Raw genomic sequence first — 17,411 nt, 5'->3', positions numbered from 1 at the left:
CGCATGAGATGTTACACTATTAAACTACAGTAGATTAAGGCAAGGTGGAAAGAATGCGTAGAAAGCTATATAGTACAGACACTATACCAGTAAGGTTAGACAAAAAGAGAATATTATGCAGATGAAGAAAGATTAAGTGTACTTGACTGAGAGATAGAAAAGCATTACAGGAATTAAAATGCACAAGACTCAAGACCTAGTGCATACCACTCAGGAGGATAGGATGGGGGAGGGGGGGGGACAAGTAGTTGTTGGCAACACAGGTACTTGTATTTTTTTTCACATTGTGGGTTTCAAAAAGGCATTCCACAATTTTGATTGCTACAATCAGTGAACATCTTACAGATGATAGATGTAGAATTAAAAAATGGTTAACTTATCAGAAACTAGCATGTCACCAACTCCCAAAGCGTGGGTATTAGATATAGAATCCGTATCGGAATTTATAGGCAGTGCATCAGGACAGGGTTGTCCATTATCACCCATGCTTTACATCACATACCGGAAGGAAATAATAACAGAAACAGGGAATGACCTCAAGGAGCTGAGGAAATACCTGTCTCTCCACAATTTAGTTATTTACATTACATGATTTAATTGTTACCACCCATATCAAGAGGAAATTCAGGTGTAATCACCGCCAATTTTTTATTGATAAGAAGAAGTAGAGTTAGTATGATTAATTAGAAATAATTGATAACATGCCCAAAAAGAAAAATCTATTAACAGTTATTAAACTGGCAACATTGCAATCGAGTATAAATACCAAAGCACTTGTATAAATTTTTGATGAGAATTCATTATATGGCATTCTCAGTAGCTTGAGTTATCAAATAATATTTCACACTGTCTGACATGCTGTGTACTATGCCAAGTGAGACACACACTCGCACTCCAATTTGATATGTTATACCTGGTCATAATGGCTGTATTTACTTATTGACATAATGTCTATACCTTTAAACTCTCTTGCTTTGCCACATCTTTCATGTCATAGGCCTACCAGTACACTAAAATGTCTCACAAGAGGAAACTTTAAAGTCTTGGGTGAATTTGAACCCGTTTAGAGTCTCGAGGACAAAATATTCGCAGTGAATTAAAAATTACCTACATTTTGGTGTGAATAGAGGATAATGACTCAGAACAGGGACTAGGAAACAATGAGAAAACAAATTGTGTTACACAACAAAATAAAGTAGAAATATTTTTATGCACATAAAAATGAAGTAACGTAAACATGGATGATGTATTTCCAGTTTTAAGGACAGAAACTCAGTCAGAGTTTAGCCTCCTATATGAAATGATTTCTGAATTACGGGTGTTTGAATTTTCGGTACAACCCTGAAGCCGCAACAAAGTAGAGCTGCAGCACATTTTGGGTTTCACCCACAACTCATACTTTATTGAATTATAAATTCTTGAACTTTTCCCCTTAATAAATACAGACAGTGTACAGAGAAAATGGCATTAGAGGCAAAAACTAACAATTACTGTTGTTGATGACCCTTAAAAGTGTGGCCAAACATTTGAGAGAAAAAGTAAGAGGTCTTGCTGTACTTTCTGGGGAAAAAATGAGTATGATCATAACCATTAAAATGTAGGAGCTTGTCAGAGGTAATTTATTTCAAGACTTCGAAATATATCCAAAATGTAGGAAGGAACTTTTTAAAGTCTGACATGTTTAAAAAATTATTAACAGACAAAATAAAATTATCCTTGAGGAATATTTTTCTTTTGTTACCTTCGATGATAAGCTGAAAGGTAGGAGAACTTCATATATTTTTACACATTAGAAGGATACCAAACCAGTTATAATTGGGACTTGATGCATGCAAAATTAACGGGTGAGATCAGGGAGATGGATGCAAGAGAAAGAGAGATGGGTAAATGTACAAAGAAGGATTAGAATACAGAATTATGAATGAATTACAGATACGGTGATTAGGAAAAAAGGTGAGAGAAGGAAATAGAAGAATGGAAACAAAGAATCGGGCAGAAGGATGTACAAAGAGTTAAATAAGTAGTAGTAGTTTTATATGGGAGGCGACCGACAGCCGAGGCCATTTGCGCCATAGGGGATGGATGAGAAAGGAGGAAGGGTGGAGAGAAACCCGGCGTCGGCATTAGCCTACTCTTTACGAAAGGCGCCAAGGGGTCCGCAGCTTAACGTCTCATCCGACTGACGGTGTACTCATCCAAAGTGCCCTCCACAAAGCACCTCAAGTAGGGATTGAGATACCTCTGAAAAATATTCAACACCGCCGGGATTTGAACCCGGGCCCTCTGGGTGGGAAGCCAGTACGTTAGCCCCCGCACCATCTCCATCCCGAGTTAAATAATAATATGTGGCTAGGATATTAGAATTTACCTCTCAAATTAACCCAGCTATCACCTCTGGATGAATTATATAAATACATGTGTGTCTGTGAGGTGTAGCATTACCCCTTAAAATGTGTTAGTGCGGTGAAACTAGTTGGCCAATAAATTATATTTTCTGTAGAATCTTAATTCTTTTACACTTTCCTATCATTATTATGGAGTCCAAAAAATTCATGGAATTGACAAACTCGCAAAAAGAAAAAGTGTTAATTGAACCAGGAAATATTTGAGAGCTGAAAAATATAGTCAGATGATCAATGTGGTGAAGAAATTCACCCCGCAAGCCTAGACTTTGAGAGAACATGATGCAGAAAAGGATGGTTTAAGTCCAGGCATACTATATATTGAGATAAAAAGGTCATCAAGGGCATTGAAAACAAAGACATGGCATAGACAAAATTACAGGGAAACTACATAAGGGCATAGGCGAGAGAATGAAATGTAGGGACAGAGTTAGATAGAAGGCAGTACAATCAGTTAAATAATAAACTGAGGTGGGAAACATAGAGAAAAAGAAGCATGGTAGAAGATGTGGTGCAAAGATATGGAAAGTTTACAAATGGAATCATGAAATTGATGCCCAGTACAGGAAGGTGAAAGAATTGTCAGGAATTACAAAGGGAAAATCCATGGAAGCAATAAAAGATAAGTCAGGAAAATCATTAATTGAACAAAGGAATATTGAAAGGAGAAGGAAGGAATATATATACAGGAACTGTGTGGTAAAGACATTAGGTTAGACATATGGATGTTAAGGTTAGACATATACATGACACAGTTGCAGGCATAACATGGCATAAATCCTTAATGATGAGATTAATTGCTTAAAATTTCAGGGGGAAATGACACTGACAGAATATTGCCATCATGCAACTTCATTTTCTCAAATGTTCATTCACAGGGTCCTAAGAGCAAGTAATGAAGCATATCATTACCTATGTTCTGTACCCCATAAACAAATTGCTAAAACAGTCCACATAACACAAGAGGGAAAGAGAGAAGTTCCTCAGCATTACATCATTTATGGCATGTAAATGGACATGAACCCTACTAACATATTTCTACGGTCCTTTGTTAGATATAGATGAATGAATCACCAGATGATTCAACTTCATTTGGACTTTTGAAAACATCTTTGCGACAAAATTAGAGAAAATAGTTCCATTAAGAGGGATGTGGAGAAGAGAATCATACAAGAGGATTAAAAAATAGTTTAAAGATTTCATTCCGATAAACCTGATTTTCTCAAGGCAATTTTCACAGCCAGATAAAACACTTCTCAAGTTTATTAATTTGACATCCCAGTTCTACCAAATCAGTCTGGTTTTACGAGAGCACCAGTTCAAATGCAATTGCAGAGGAGAAATAGGAGCGAATATCACCCTCAAATAAGAATATCCACATATTTATACCAGCTGGATTCAATGGTAGGAGTCATGGGTAATTGATGCAAATATTTCACATTTGTTGACAAATAAATTCTCAAGGTTGTTCATTCAAAATATGTATTATTTTCTTTATGTCATGGATATGATTCTTACAAAAGTTGCAAAATTGTTACATTCGTCCATATTCACTTTGTATTTTTTTTTTACTTCTGTGCACATGTAGAAGACGGTAACTTTTGTACTTGAGCAGTGCAGCAGAAAGCTTTGGTAAACAATAAAGTTTCAATACATTTATACATAAAATAAAATTAAAAACCTCCAGATAAATATTAGAGAAATACAAAATATTTATTTCATCAATCCGCTAAATGAAGGTTTTTTTCATCATTGGTCTTAACAGCAATGTTAGTTATATTCGGGCATTGTGTAAGTTTTGAGCCCTTTAAATTTACATAAAGGATATATTTTTCTCTTTTTAATCGTTCAAAAATAGTACTGAAATAACTCTAGAATAACCACACAAAATTTAACAAAGTCAGCAAACAACTATTTCACACAAATAATAATACCTTACACAGCATCAACAATCCCTGAAAATGGCAGTGAACGGATCACATTTGGTTTTGGTTACATGAAGAGGATGTTGAAATGTATTTTATTAATAGCTGCAGTTATACTGAACAAAACTGTTTTAGCACCTACATTACCATTCACATCGCTCCAAACGTAAACAATAATTAACGACTTACTTAAATATTCTATTCATTTAACAGAAGATCCAGTTCAAGGTCCACTATTTCAATTTCCTTCAGCGTATTTATTACAATATATCTGGAAAATGTTATGAACAGTTTCCGAAACCACACATACTGCGATTTGTGAGCTTTCATTGCCTCCTAAAAAGAAAATTCTTTTAAGTCATTTCTGAGAGGAAGAGAATTCACACATGTGAATCCAAGTAAAAATTAGATTCTCACCTGGATTATTCCAGCTTCTTTTAACGTGACCACATACCAATACGATGATAGCAAATAACTAATTGGTGCATCAAAAAAAGATGAATATTTCCTAAGAATATTGATAGAGTCTAAGGCATACGCTTTTGAATCTGAAAAGAAACAGGCTGGGTGTGAATTATTACTTCAATTACGTATATTGCAAAATGATCAAATAAATCTCACATTTTGGAAGTTTCTTTTCCATGCACAAAAATGCTGTGGCATAGAATATTGAAGAATGGTTAGCATGTCGGCTAACACCAAGTTTGTCAAAGGTTATGACCTGAAATACAACAGCAAAAACGTTGTCATGAATAAAAGTAGGTAAAAATCGTTCAAAGAACTTCGCGAGGCAAAATCTGTAATCCTAACCGTATCAATCACAAGGGACTCCATGTGATGCAATATTATATCAGCTATTTCGGCTTCCTTCCAATGTACATTTGGATCGTCTGGTAGTAATGTATTTCTGGGTTAAAACATAGAAAAAAGCATTGGATTCAAACAAGGCCAAATGAATCTACATTAAGTCATGCAACTTCTGTCACTCACTGGCATATGGTAATATTTCCTTCAGGAATTCCTAATATTTCACAGCTAGCCCATAATTCGTTTTTCCTTATAGAACCCTTGTTGTCTTTATTTCCTGAGGAGAGGACACGTTATGGATAAAAAAGACAAAGTGTAGGTACACTATAAATATATAGTTCATGAAACAAAGACTTTACAACCTGTGGAAAGGCACAGTAAGAACAATTCACAGTCCTTGCGCTGCGCAAGGTTTAATATAACCGGTCCAAAAAACATACACTCATCATCAGGATGTGCTGTAATAAATAACACCCTTTTCACATTTTTGAGGTGGCCACGATCGGACCTGCCTCTAACGTAGGCAGATATATAATAAAATGCTATGCAAAATAATAAATAAGCCAAAATAGCGAATCCAATTTGATGAGCTGATTCTCTAAAATATACACAACTTTCTTCCAGCAAAATGTCGAACTGTTCCTTCAAAGTTACCACTATTTTCTCGTAATACAGAAACCATGTATCTGGTGTCATTATAGTTTCTATTAATTTCTGACTACGAAAACTTGAGACCTAAATAACTAATGACTCGATTGAAATAAATGCCAATCATTATAGCTAACTAATGAATGGTTTACAACTAAATTTCTGATCTATGAGCCATTTCAACATTGCTGCACATGATTCAAATTTGTATGTCGACAATTTGATTTACTTCCAGATTATTAGCTGCGCTGCACCATAATGCGCCATTCAAATTAAAACAAATGATTATTTCACAGCGAGAGGGAGATTTAGTGGAGGGGGTACACGTTGCGGGAGTTCAATGTTTTGATACAGCGTCGAAAGAATTTTCGCCAACTGAATATGGATCCAAGTATGTTATTGAATAACCTCTACCTTCTAAACTATTCGGAACTCTCTTCTATTAGTTTGAGTTGTAATGAGTTTGATTTTACATTTTTAGGTGTTCTTTACTCGAAACTTCCGAGTGAAGTAGTCCAGAAACTACAATTGAACCCTGAAACCAACCCTTCGGTTTTACAGTCTTTTCTTGAGTCTTGCTTACCTAACTCTGATCGTAAAGACATTGATAAGGAGTTAAGAAGAAACATTTTATTGTGCAAATTGAGAAATGCTGACAGTCCCAGAAGACCGCATAGAAATAAGAAGAAGGAGCTATCATTAAAAGAAAAGAGAAAGCTGGGCTTATTCACTGTCAAAAAACAAGCTTTTAAATTCAATGATTTTATCCCTTTACATAATCTATGGAAAGATTACATGTGTAAATGCTTGTCGGTAGAACATTTGAAAAAAACGGGGTAAGCGAACGTCTAGATGGGCTCTGTCCACAGAAAACCATTTATGTTGCCGGGCTTGCCGTTCATTTACATTATTTTCCGACCCTATAATACTACAAGCTTTATGTTTAAAGTTGCCATAAATAATCCAAAATCATCTCTGCCATTCCGGTGGTTTTATATGGGGAGTCGTGCCGTTTCTGCATATTCTACCATGAATTTTTTTAATTGAAGGAAGCCATTGAAAAAATATTTCAATAAGTTGTTTTGCGTAATATTAATTAACTTTTTTCATTTGACAAACTATATTCAGAACCTGATATTTTTATCAATCTTCAGTTTTGATATTGTATTTACTAAATATGTTTACCTTCGAATATGTTTGCATGATGTACTGGAATACACATTATTTTGCCTAATTCTCACGGTTGCATGTTAGCAGTTAGGTTATTTTTGTTCCGAGACACGTTAATATGCCAAATTAAGAATATTTCTCCAGAAAGTAAAAAAAGCCCTCTGTATCCATCTTTCCTGCCTCCATTGGTTTTATACCAAGTTTCACCTCTCCTCTCTCATCCTTCATTGTGAACACCTCCTAGTTGTTTTCCTTTCTGCCCAATTTACCTTTTCCATTCTTCTCCAAACCCACATTTCAAAAGCCTGTCATCTAGCTTCAATGATCACGTTGCCGTACTGTACAAAACCATCCTCCATATCAGAGTTTAAAAGAGTCTTTCCTTAACATCCTCACTCAACATTCCTGTCAGTAATTCTTTCCTCCTGGCAAAAGCTTCTTTACTTGATGTATTTCTTCTTCTTATGTCCCTACTACTCTGACCATTTTGGTCCAAAGCACTTCTGCAGTACGTAAACGGTTCCATCTGGGCTAATTTTAACATTTAACTTAACCTTACTCTATCCGGAAAGTGGTATAAACTTTGTTTTGCTTACACTAATTCTCATTCCATACCTTTACCTCTGACTTGCCATAACCCTCAGCTTGCAACCCATTGGCTGACTGACAAATCAAAGCTTTAACATCTGCGAACATAGCTTGTGAATTCTCTACTGATTTTCATTCCTTTCTCCAGTTCTTCCTTTTCCTCTTTAGCCATTTCCTCCACATGTTTGTTGAACAGCAGTGGTAATAATGGACACCCCTGTCCTTACCCCTCTTCCTAACACTACCAATCCTTTTTTGCACTTGAGCAGTCCGAGACATGTACAGGTCATGGATACATTTCCTACCCCTCCTCTCTTATTTTCAGCAATACAATCATTAATTACACCCAATTCACTCCATCAAATGCCTTCCTGAAATCTATGATACAGAGAAAAATATCCTGATTGTATTCTATATACCTCTCGGTTAATAACCTCATTACTGCAGTGGCATCACGTGTGCCTCACCCCTTTCTGAACCCAAAATGATCATCACCTAAGTAATTACTCATCCACCATTCTCTTATTGATTATCCTGAGTACCACTTAGCTGCGTGTAAAACCAAACCCATTGTTGTATTGTCCTTGCATATTGCTGCTGCCTTTCCCTTTTTGGAGTAGGAACTAACATTGATCTTCTGGGCAAAATTCTCCCTCAAAGATGCTATGAATGTGTTAAGTAGTTCCGTGGGAATGTTGTCTACTCCCACGGCCTGATTTCATTTAAATTCTCTGAATGCCCTTTCTATTTTGTCATCAAGTATGTCTGGACCTAAATATCCTCATCTACTTCATATTCTATTCAAGTAAGGTGAGTTTATATTAATTCAAAGGAGAAAGTATGAAGTTTGTTTCAATACAACATGATGCCTCATGCTTTCTATATAGGGAAGCCCAAAGGAGTGGTAACAACGGAACATTTTTTTGAAGGGCTGATTTTTACTTCAAAGTAACTAATGAGGTATTGTTGGATAGCTAAATCTTAGCCTTTGCTAACTAATTAAATCAATGTCCATGCATTCACAAATGAACTGTATTACAAATGAATGGCATTTGAAACTCAATTGCAGTAGGTGCAGTAATGTTCTTTACACCTCAAAAAGACTTGAGAGATCCTTGGGCCCTTCATAATACTGTATGTAGCCTCTTTGAAATTATTCCCATAGTGAGATGAATTGAATTTGGCTCAAAATACACCTCATGCAGGGGGCACACTAACTAGTCAAAGGTTCAAGATTAATTAAGAATTAATAAGAGAAATTATTACTAGTATAAATAAATCCAAAATGAAATAAAGGTGATTTACAACCTGCTGCTCTAAAATATTCTGCCGAGTAAAAATTATTTTCAATCCTTCAGTCCAATCCAAAAAGTTCAGTGCAACCTTTATAAAGTCCACTACTGGGAAATGAAATGTTCGAGATCATTCCATAGTGAACGTGACTACTTAAGATCACTAATATTTATGAACGCAGTAGTATGATGGATTTGACTTATTATGGGTGAAATTCTTATTATTAATGGTGCAGTGTTGTAACGAGAATATTCACAAGTGCATACACAATACTTCGGCAAGGCTTTTTTGGTAAGCTTGAATAAAGCTACAAATAGGCAAATATTTCTCGCCAACCTTGTCATGGACTAGAAACAAACTTGACTCATCATCATTAATTGTCACAATAAGCTAGAATCATGCCTAATCAAAGCTTGCATTAAGTTTACATGTTACATCTTGGAATTGTCCAAAATTTCAAGGGATCTGGAAAGAAGTTGCGGTAAATCTGATAAATTTGGAAGCAGTGAAATAATCAGTTTCCTTGAGTAGCTTCAGTACCCCCCCCAGTGTGTGAGTCAAGTTTGGTGTATTCCTCCGCCACCCTTCCAGAAGGGCCTAATCCCCTTGGCCTCCAAACCTCGGCGTGCCTACTGGCGTTGTATCAGCTGCCGATGGGTTATTGGTGACCGCCGCCATTCACCCAAGTGGACCACTTTGCACCCTAAGACAATGGTGTACTGTTTTTAACTAGGTCAAAACGCTGTTTTTCTACTATTCCTTGTAAACGTCTCCCTTCTTTTTCCCCCCTTTCTTTCCCCCCTCGTTTCCTACCTCGTCCTCTCCCCTCTTTCTGGAATCTTGAATGTATATAAGCCAACACACAACTTCAGTTTGTTACCTGATGATGATTCAATACATCGAAACCCGGTCGTAAACTAAAAATTTTATCAAGTGGAAAAGTGCTACGATTAGTTATTCATCAGTTTCCTTGTGTTACTAATGTTTTAAAACTATTTCTATGGGTCTCAGTGAATACTGTAATTAACATATTAAATTTTTATTGGAAGACAATATATTAAGTATTACCAGAAAAAAATTAGTAGTGAAGTCAATCAGTGAAGAAGAGCCCAGATCTTCATTTTAAACATTAAAATGCTATGTATAATTTAATTATGTTCATCCTTGTTTCATCACAGATTAAGGTGATTGATTCACAACAATCTTTGGAGGTCATATGAAATTAAATAAGTCATTACTCCCTTATGGCTCATTACTTAAGGCTAAGGAAAACCATTACATTCTGGATATTTGTCAACATTCTAATTGGTTAAAATACAAATGTAAACCAGGAATTCATTGATATTTATTTTGTAAATTATATTGCAGGTGGACCGCTAGCCCCGAGGATAAACGTTGGCAGCAGTTCACATTAAGCTTATTAAAAGCTGATTACCATGGGGCTTATGTTCAAGTTGTTCGCTCTAAGTGCAGTTCTTTGGTGGGCTTGGGAGGCATTATCATATTTGAGACAAAAAACACCTTCAAAATTATCGGAGAAGACAATTTAGTCAGAGGTGAGAAATTTAAAATTACACAAGTATCCTTCATGATTTTTTTTTATATATCTCATGTTATATGCTTGAATATAGAATCTATCCTGAAATCAGTCACAAAGGCAGGCATGCAAAAATTCAGAATTAAGAGTAAATATTGATTTCATTGTGCAGGAGGGGAACATTTTATTTGCGAGTAATGTTGTGCATTACACTTTTAACTGTTTTGGCCATGGATTCTGTGAGGGGAAAAAGGAGCCCTTATGTAGGCTTGTTTTGCAGTCTATGGGCTTCATAGTGGTCTCGCATACCAATGTAAAGTCAGATAAAATTAGCATTAATCAAAGACCATACTAGTCACTATGTTTAAGTAAGGGAATGCAAAAACACATTTTAGTGTTTTGGTCACCTGGCTCCTAGAATTATTCTGCAATTTCTGCAAAGTATTTGGATGAACAAATCACATGTTTGCTGAACAATATGGCAAAAGCTTATTTCCCACCTCCTGCACAAGTGTTGTGTTAACACCCAAAAAATATAGATACGAAGCAAATAAATTTCTTGCACCAATGAAATTCATTTCTTTAATTTTTCCTGGAATATTATTCTATATAACTTAGTTGAAAACAATAGTTTCATAATCTCTATAAAATATTTATTAAGTGGTTTCAGTAATGAATATGGTGACTCTCCTTCAATTCCAGTTGTTCCTAAACAGAGTTCGTTGTTCCGCTTCCAACTGAAGGGCTATGAATATGTTATCCTTGGCCAGCATTTCTGTTACCGTCCAAGTGAAAGGAGTGTGAAGAAAATAAAAAATAGGGTCCTATCAGAGCTGTAAATGTGTGAAATTTTATTCAAATAAAAAAAATTATAAATTCAATAAAAATATAGTCTGCGTTTTCGATTTAATAATCCAATAAAACCTATCATTAATTCATCTTTGGGGTTTTTGGGAAAAATTTGTTTAAAGGTGTGATGAGAAACTTTTAAGAATTAAAAATTTTCTTTGCTGTGTACCAAATTTTTATGGAAGAATTTTATCAAATACGTCATGCAAATTATTATACAATTTCACAAATACATCAAGTTTATAATCTTTTGTTGGAAGTGGCTCAAAATAGCCAAAAGTGAGCTAAAGCAAATTCTATAATATTCCTACTTGTTTCACCCACACATGTTTTACTGAGACAATAATTCTAAAGAAATATAAAAGTTAAACAACATTTGGGCAAAATTAAATATTTCCTGACAAAACTTAAAGGGTTTACGTTAGTATGAAAGTATCTGACAATGTTAGTCATAGTTATCATTAAATTAAAAAGGGTTTCCAGACGAGGTGGGGTAGAGTGGTAGGCTGGAGGACCCAGGTTATATTTTAAATGATGCGTCTGGACACCCTCAGCTTCACCTAAGCCATGTGATTTTTGGACAATATTCTGGAAAACCACATTTGACGCACACAAAGGAACTGATGTACCTTATTACCTACCGTGATGTTTGAATTACGCATTCCATTGGCCTTAGCATTAAGTGAGGTTTACCCTTAACAATCAAAACAAACTTTGGGTTGATTATAATGGTTATTTTAACCTGGAAACATTTTTCAAAATATTAGTTTGAAACAGGAAGGCTAAGTTAACTGTTAAAACAGGCATTCCTGAACTAGAGCAGGTAGAACAGTGTATCTATTATGGGATGTTTTGAACCAAAATGGTGACAGTAATGGCGACGTAAGAAGATATGCATAAGGTAAACCAACATTCATGAGAAGGGGATTGATGACAGAGATTTTGAATTAGCATGTTAAGAAAGGTGGTTGAAACAAGGTTGATTGAAGTGAAGGTTGGGGGCTTTTGAAGTGTGGATATGGAGAAGAATGGAAAAGGTTTGGTGGGCAGAGGAGAAAACAGCAAAGAAGCTCGTAAAAGGCATAATGGAGAGGGGATTGTTGGCTGAGATTGAAAAGTGGACGTGGGGCATTTTGAATGGCGATGGGATGCTGAAGATGTTGATAAGAGGCCATAGGCAAGTGAGAAAGGGGAAGGTAGAATATATGCATAATTGAATAAGAGTTTCTTGTGTCAAGTCGTGTATTGTTAGGAGAGGCTAAGAAATGAATGTGTTCCATCTCCTTCCATCCAAAACCTACCTTAAAGAGTAAACCTACCTGCCAAGTAATATATAATATGGAAGCATGCGTAGAAATTGATGGTATCACATAAAATGAATGAAATTAGAGTAATGGTGGGGTAATGAGTAGGGGTCATCCCAATTAGCCTTCCCACTCCTGCTAGCTACAGAGAAGAATATTGGGGAATATTTTAGAGACCTATGCCTCAACTCAAGGGTGAAAGTTGAGGAAAGTCTTCTGCTAAAGAGGGAAAGGTAGGGAAGTGACATGTCCCAAGGGGTAAAATATTCTCAGTCAGGTATACATTCCCACCATCCCTCTAAAAAATGAATACACAAATTGATAGCAAAGCATAGAATGCCAAGGAGGCAACCCTGTACCTTGACATTTCTGTTCCCCACCATTTTATGATCATTGTCATTTATACTCTCATTTCAAAATAACCAGCACATTCACTGTGGCTAAATACTCTCCCTCAACAGTTTTTTGTTCAGACTTAGTACATAAATACAAGAAAGCCAGTTTGCCAAAATAAATGGTCTTCTATTGTTTAAAATGAAATTCCAACCCTGAAAGAACAATTTATGTTTTCAATTTTTTTAGGTTTCCCCATCCATATGGTCAAATTTGTGGAAAAACATAACTTTCAAGAAGAAATTATGGAAACAGGATTGTCTTCATAAAGTTGCACAAAATTAAAAGAAAAACTGACAAAATTAGCATACAAACCTATGAGAGCCTTTTTTTATTTATACATACCCTGCAAGCCACCGCCAGGGTGTTTGGCAAGGGATGAATGCACACCAGAATAATTTTACCCGAACATGACCCTACTGCGGTTGAACAATGTTATTATGATCCCCTATTGTTCATGGAAAAATAACATCTTAAATCCATCTGCTCTACACTTAATCCCTCTAATTTTACTCATGATCTCTCCTAACATAATATGATGGGGTTAATAATACATTTGCAACATCACTGCTAAAGAAACTCCCAATTCATGCAAGAGCTTCAATATGTATTTCAACCTTCGCTTGATTGAGTGATTCCTAGCCTAGCTTCTCTAATATTTTGGATACGCTACTAAGTTTATCATAACAACATTTTACAAATCTAGCTCCTCTACACTGCACTCAATCCAATTCGGCAATTAATCCAAATACGAGCATATTCTAAATGATGCCCAACTAACGACAGATAACATTTCTCTTTGACTTTTTCATTCCATTTATCCAGGACTCTTCAAGTAGTAGTTTTTAGGGGAGGCGACCAGCAACTGAGGTCATTTGCACCTTAGGATATGGACAGGAAAGGATGAAGGGTGGAGAGAAACCTGGCGTCGGCATTAGCCTACTCTTTACGAAAGGCGCCAAGAGGTCCGCAGTTTAACGTCCCATCCGACGGACGACGTACTCACTCAAAGTGCCCTCCACAAAGCATCTCAAGTAGGGATCGAGATACCTCTGAAAAATATTCAACACCGCCGGGATTTAAACCCGGGCCCTCTGGGTGGGAAGCCAGTACGTTAGCCCCCACACTATCTCGATCCCCCAGGACTCTTCAAATAAATCCTAATTTTTTGTTAGCTTTTCCACACATTCCCCGTATGTTTCACCCAGGAGAGATCATGAGTGAGGGTAATGCTTAGGTATTAAATCGAGTCTACCCATTCCATTTCAGTGTTTCCGATGCAATAGGCGATTGGGAGGGAAATGTTCCTTTTCCCACTATTTATCACTATGCACTTTTTTAACTTACCTTCTAATTGCCAAGTGTTGCACCAGCATTGTATAGCATTAAGGCCATCTATTTAAGCTGATGTGTCCTCAGGAGTACGGATATCGCGGTAAACCAATGCATCATTGGCAAATAAATGTATCTTACCAGGGACTACGGAGTCAATGTCGTTAACGTAAAGTAGATAAAAAGAGATCCGCTAACATTTCCCTGGGGAACACCTGAAGTAGCTTCTACTGCATTTGAGCTGACTCGATCTATCACTACTCCTTGTACCCAACCATTCAAAAAGTCTTTAATTCAACCCCGGATATTTTTATCTCTGCCATAAAATATTGTGGAGGTGCTGAGAGCCTTATAACTATCAAGGCAATGCTTAAGCTATAGGAGTTCATAAACTAGAGCATGTGGAGCTGTTGACTTGTCTTGGCAGTGTTTTGGGTCAAAATGGTAGGGACATCAGATGAAGACACATCGGGCAAAAAAGCTTTCTAAAGGAGGGGATTGATAACAGAGACATTCAGCAAGGATATTAAGGAAAGACTTGTTGAAAGTTTGATATGGAGTGTGGTTTTGTATAGCGCAGTAACATGGCCATTGAAATAACATGACAGGCAGAGATTGGAGGCTTTTGAAAGGTGGGTTTGGAAAAGGAGAACTGGACAGAAAGGAAGGAAGCCAGAAAGTAATAGTCATGACGGGGAAGGAGCGGGAGTAATCTTAAGGAGGCAGGCAAGATGGATGAAGAATATTTTAATTGGTGATGGATTGTAGAAGACTGTGATATAGAGGGGAGAATGTTTGGACAGAATGAAGGGAGGTAGAGGAACAATATAATGCAGTATTGGGGTGCAGGTTGTATCTTGTAGGATGAAACTAAGAAATGCAATGATGTTCGGACTGCACCCATACTAAACTAAACAGTAGACCACTGATAACATACAATCTATTAAGCCTGCCCCACTTCCATCTCTTGAAGAAAAACCCCATATCTTCCCTACCAATTAAAACTGCCATTCACACCTCACACATGGTAATCTTTGAATACACACAAAAACTTATCCCCTCTCACTGTCGCAAACTAGGCAGCATCTTTAATATTAAATATGCATGTACATGCCCTTGAACATAAAATCAAAACCAACCAAACATTCACCCAAAAACCAGTTAGAAGGATTTTTATAATAGTAAAGGGTAGCTCCTCTGGTGATTACAGATTTAATACCAAATGCACATGCGAGGATAATATGTAGGTGGTTCATTCTTTGTGTCAGCATTAATAGTATATACTGTTACAAATGTCATGGTAATGGTTACTTTTCATAAAATTTATTCCCACTCTTAGAATCCTTCGGGAGAGAAGACTTGTGTATCGTAGCAATTTTTCTTCTATGTCATCTAATTTCTGAAATCTACAGCCTTTTAGGATTTAACCTAACTTTGGTAAAAATAAAAAATCTCCAGAGTCCACATGTAATAAATCGTAGCTGAGATAATGCAGTCTCTCTGCCAGAAATTCATGGTTAACAAGCAAGGTATTAGAAGATGCATTTAAATAGTGCAGCACATGTCTACTGGGGTATATTTTTTTGAAAATGACAGGTTTTCCAGGTCTAAAAATTGATTTTTTTTTCTAGGTTCCATGGCATATCACTCTCAGACTCAGAATTACATGGCATCAAGGCCTGTTGAGAAAAACTTGTAAAATGAAAAAGTAAAAATGCTATCGTTCTAATGTAAATGTAATTCTAACCACCAAGAGGCATGAAAAAACAATTTTTATTACAACATTTAAATTATGATGACCAACATTGCTTAAATTTAGTATCATGGATGGCCCAAGCAATGCCCCCAACATCATTGACAGTTCTGAAGGATAAGAATAATATTTATTGTGTATGAATGGGGTATGATATATACTCATGAATGAACTGCAAGAACTTCATTTGCCAGCCAAGTTCCACTGCTTTTAAAATACAGAAGATAAGAGATCAGAAAGGAAGGTATTTTCCAGGAAGTCATACAATACAATACAGCTTTAGGATTATGATTGAACTGTGACAGCTAATTGATTGAAAGTACTGCCAATGATAGTGAATCATATATATTTGAAATTAATCAAAAATCTTCCTTTCAATTAGGAATTAAGTTTTTTTCACATCTATAGAGCTTATCTGTTTATTCACCCAAAATAATCAATGTCACAAGGAGTATGTACACAAGTGACGTCACCAGGAAAAAGTTTCTCATTTCATTGAGAAAAGTATTATTACCTGAATTCCTGCCAAATTAGGCTAACTTTTCAACAAGTCTGTGGTCAAGACGATTAAGTGGATAAGAGATACAAGCCCCACTTCTTACATTCAATACACTAATGAACTGAACTAATACATAATTTAATGAATTGACTAAAAGGTGGCATCTTAAAGCGACACACACGTCTGGTAATTGCACAAGGGATAACGATATGGTCCAGTAATAGTCCACCTCCATTAAGTTTTCCCAGGGTGTGTCATGACTTCATCGAGATTCTTAATATTGATGATGAAAAAGAACTTTACATTTTTCCACTAATTTACATGGTTATGGTATGACACCGTTCTCTACCCTGCGCATTGAGGATGCCATGGTGGAGCAAAACAAGTCTCACCATAATCAGATTTATTCATTAGAAACTACAACATTTTCAGCCATGTATAATGTTTACCTCTCGACGGCAGACAACTAACTCTTGCAGCACAATGTTTCATGTTAAGATGAGTTCGAACTAGTTACACACACACTTAGCTATAAATCATTCAGCTTACACAAGCTGTCACCATGTCTCAACAAATGGGAACCAAGGTAAATGCTTGTCCATACACACCCCTGCTATGAACAAAAGAATCCATTGAAAAATGATTTATTTCTGCTATATTCATTACAGTCAACAGCTGTCTCCAAAACCAATGATTTTCGCAGCAGGCTACAGCCCCATCCTCGATCAAATTGAAGCTTTCTAGCTTACCTTATACTATTTAGGAGAATCCATGAGTGTCCAATACTGATTTTGCCACTAAAAATGGCTCTTTGCATAATTTCAACCACACATACCTCCACTTCCACATCATTCAAGTATTTCATGTCACAAATATGCTGTTATTCCACCTGGATCAGCCAACAAAGTTAT

General features: G+C 36.3%; 2 protein-coding genes across 2 annotated transcripts; one reads left to right on the top strand and one right to left on the bottom strand.

The window, feature by feature from the left end:
• Positions 1 to 3,878: 3,878 nt before the first annotated feature.
• PIG-L (phosphatidylinositol glycan anchor biosynthesis class L) lies at positions 3,879 to 6,007 on the bottom strand. The gene is made up of 6 exons (XM_071592650.1): positions 5,497 to 6,007; positions 5,318 to 5,411; positions 5,138 to 5,234; positions 4,949 to 5,048; positions 4,745 to 4,875; positions 3,879 to 4,663 (listed from the first exon to the last, which is right to left on the bottom strand). Exons 1-6 carry the CDS (start codon positions 5,828 to 5,830, stop codon positions 4,526 to 4,528), a joined length of 894 nt encoding a protein of 297 aa, XP_071448751.1. The 5' UTR covers positions 5,831 to 6,007; the 3' UTR covers positions 3,879 to 4,525.
• A 68-nt stretch (positions 6,008 to 6,075) lies between these two features.
• Pop4 (ribonuclease P/MRP subunit POP4) lies at positions 6,076 to 11,212 on the top strand. The gene is made up of 4 exons (XM_071592653.1): positions 6,076 to 6,173; positions 6,264 to 6,618; positions 10,202 to 10,389; positions 11,073 to 11,212. The coding sequence occupies exons 1-4, from the start codon at positions 6,164 to 6,166 to the stop codon at positions 11,207 to 11,209; spliced, it is 690 nt and encodes a 229-aa protein (XP_071448754.1). The 5' UTR covers positions 6,076 to 6,163; the 3' UTR covers positions 11,210 to 11,212.
• The last annotated feature ends 6,199 nt before the right edge of the window (positions 11,213 to 17,411 follow it).

This window comes from Hetaerina americana, unplaced genomic scaffold (assembly GCF_022747635.1).
Source record: "Hetaerina americana unplaced genomic scaffold, ioHetAmer1.1.p SCAF_5, whole genome shotgun sequence".
Classification (NCBI taxonomy): Eukaryota; Metazoa; Arthropoda; class Insecta; order Odonata; family Calopterygidae; genus Hetaerina; species Hetaerina americana.
The sequence above is the reverse complement of the archived record's forward strand: the minus strand, read 5'-3'. Positions and strand labels throughout refer to the sequence as shown.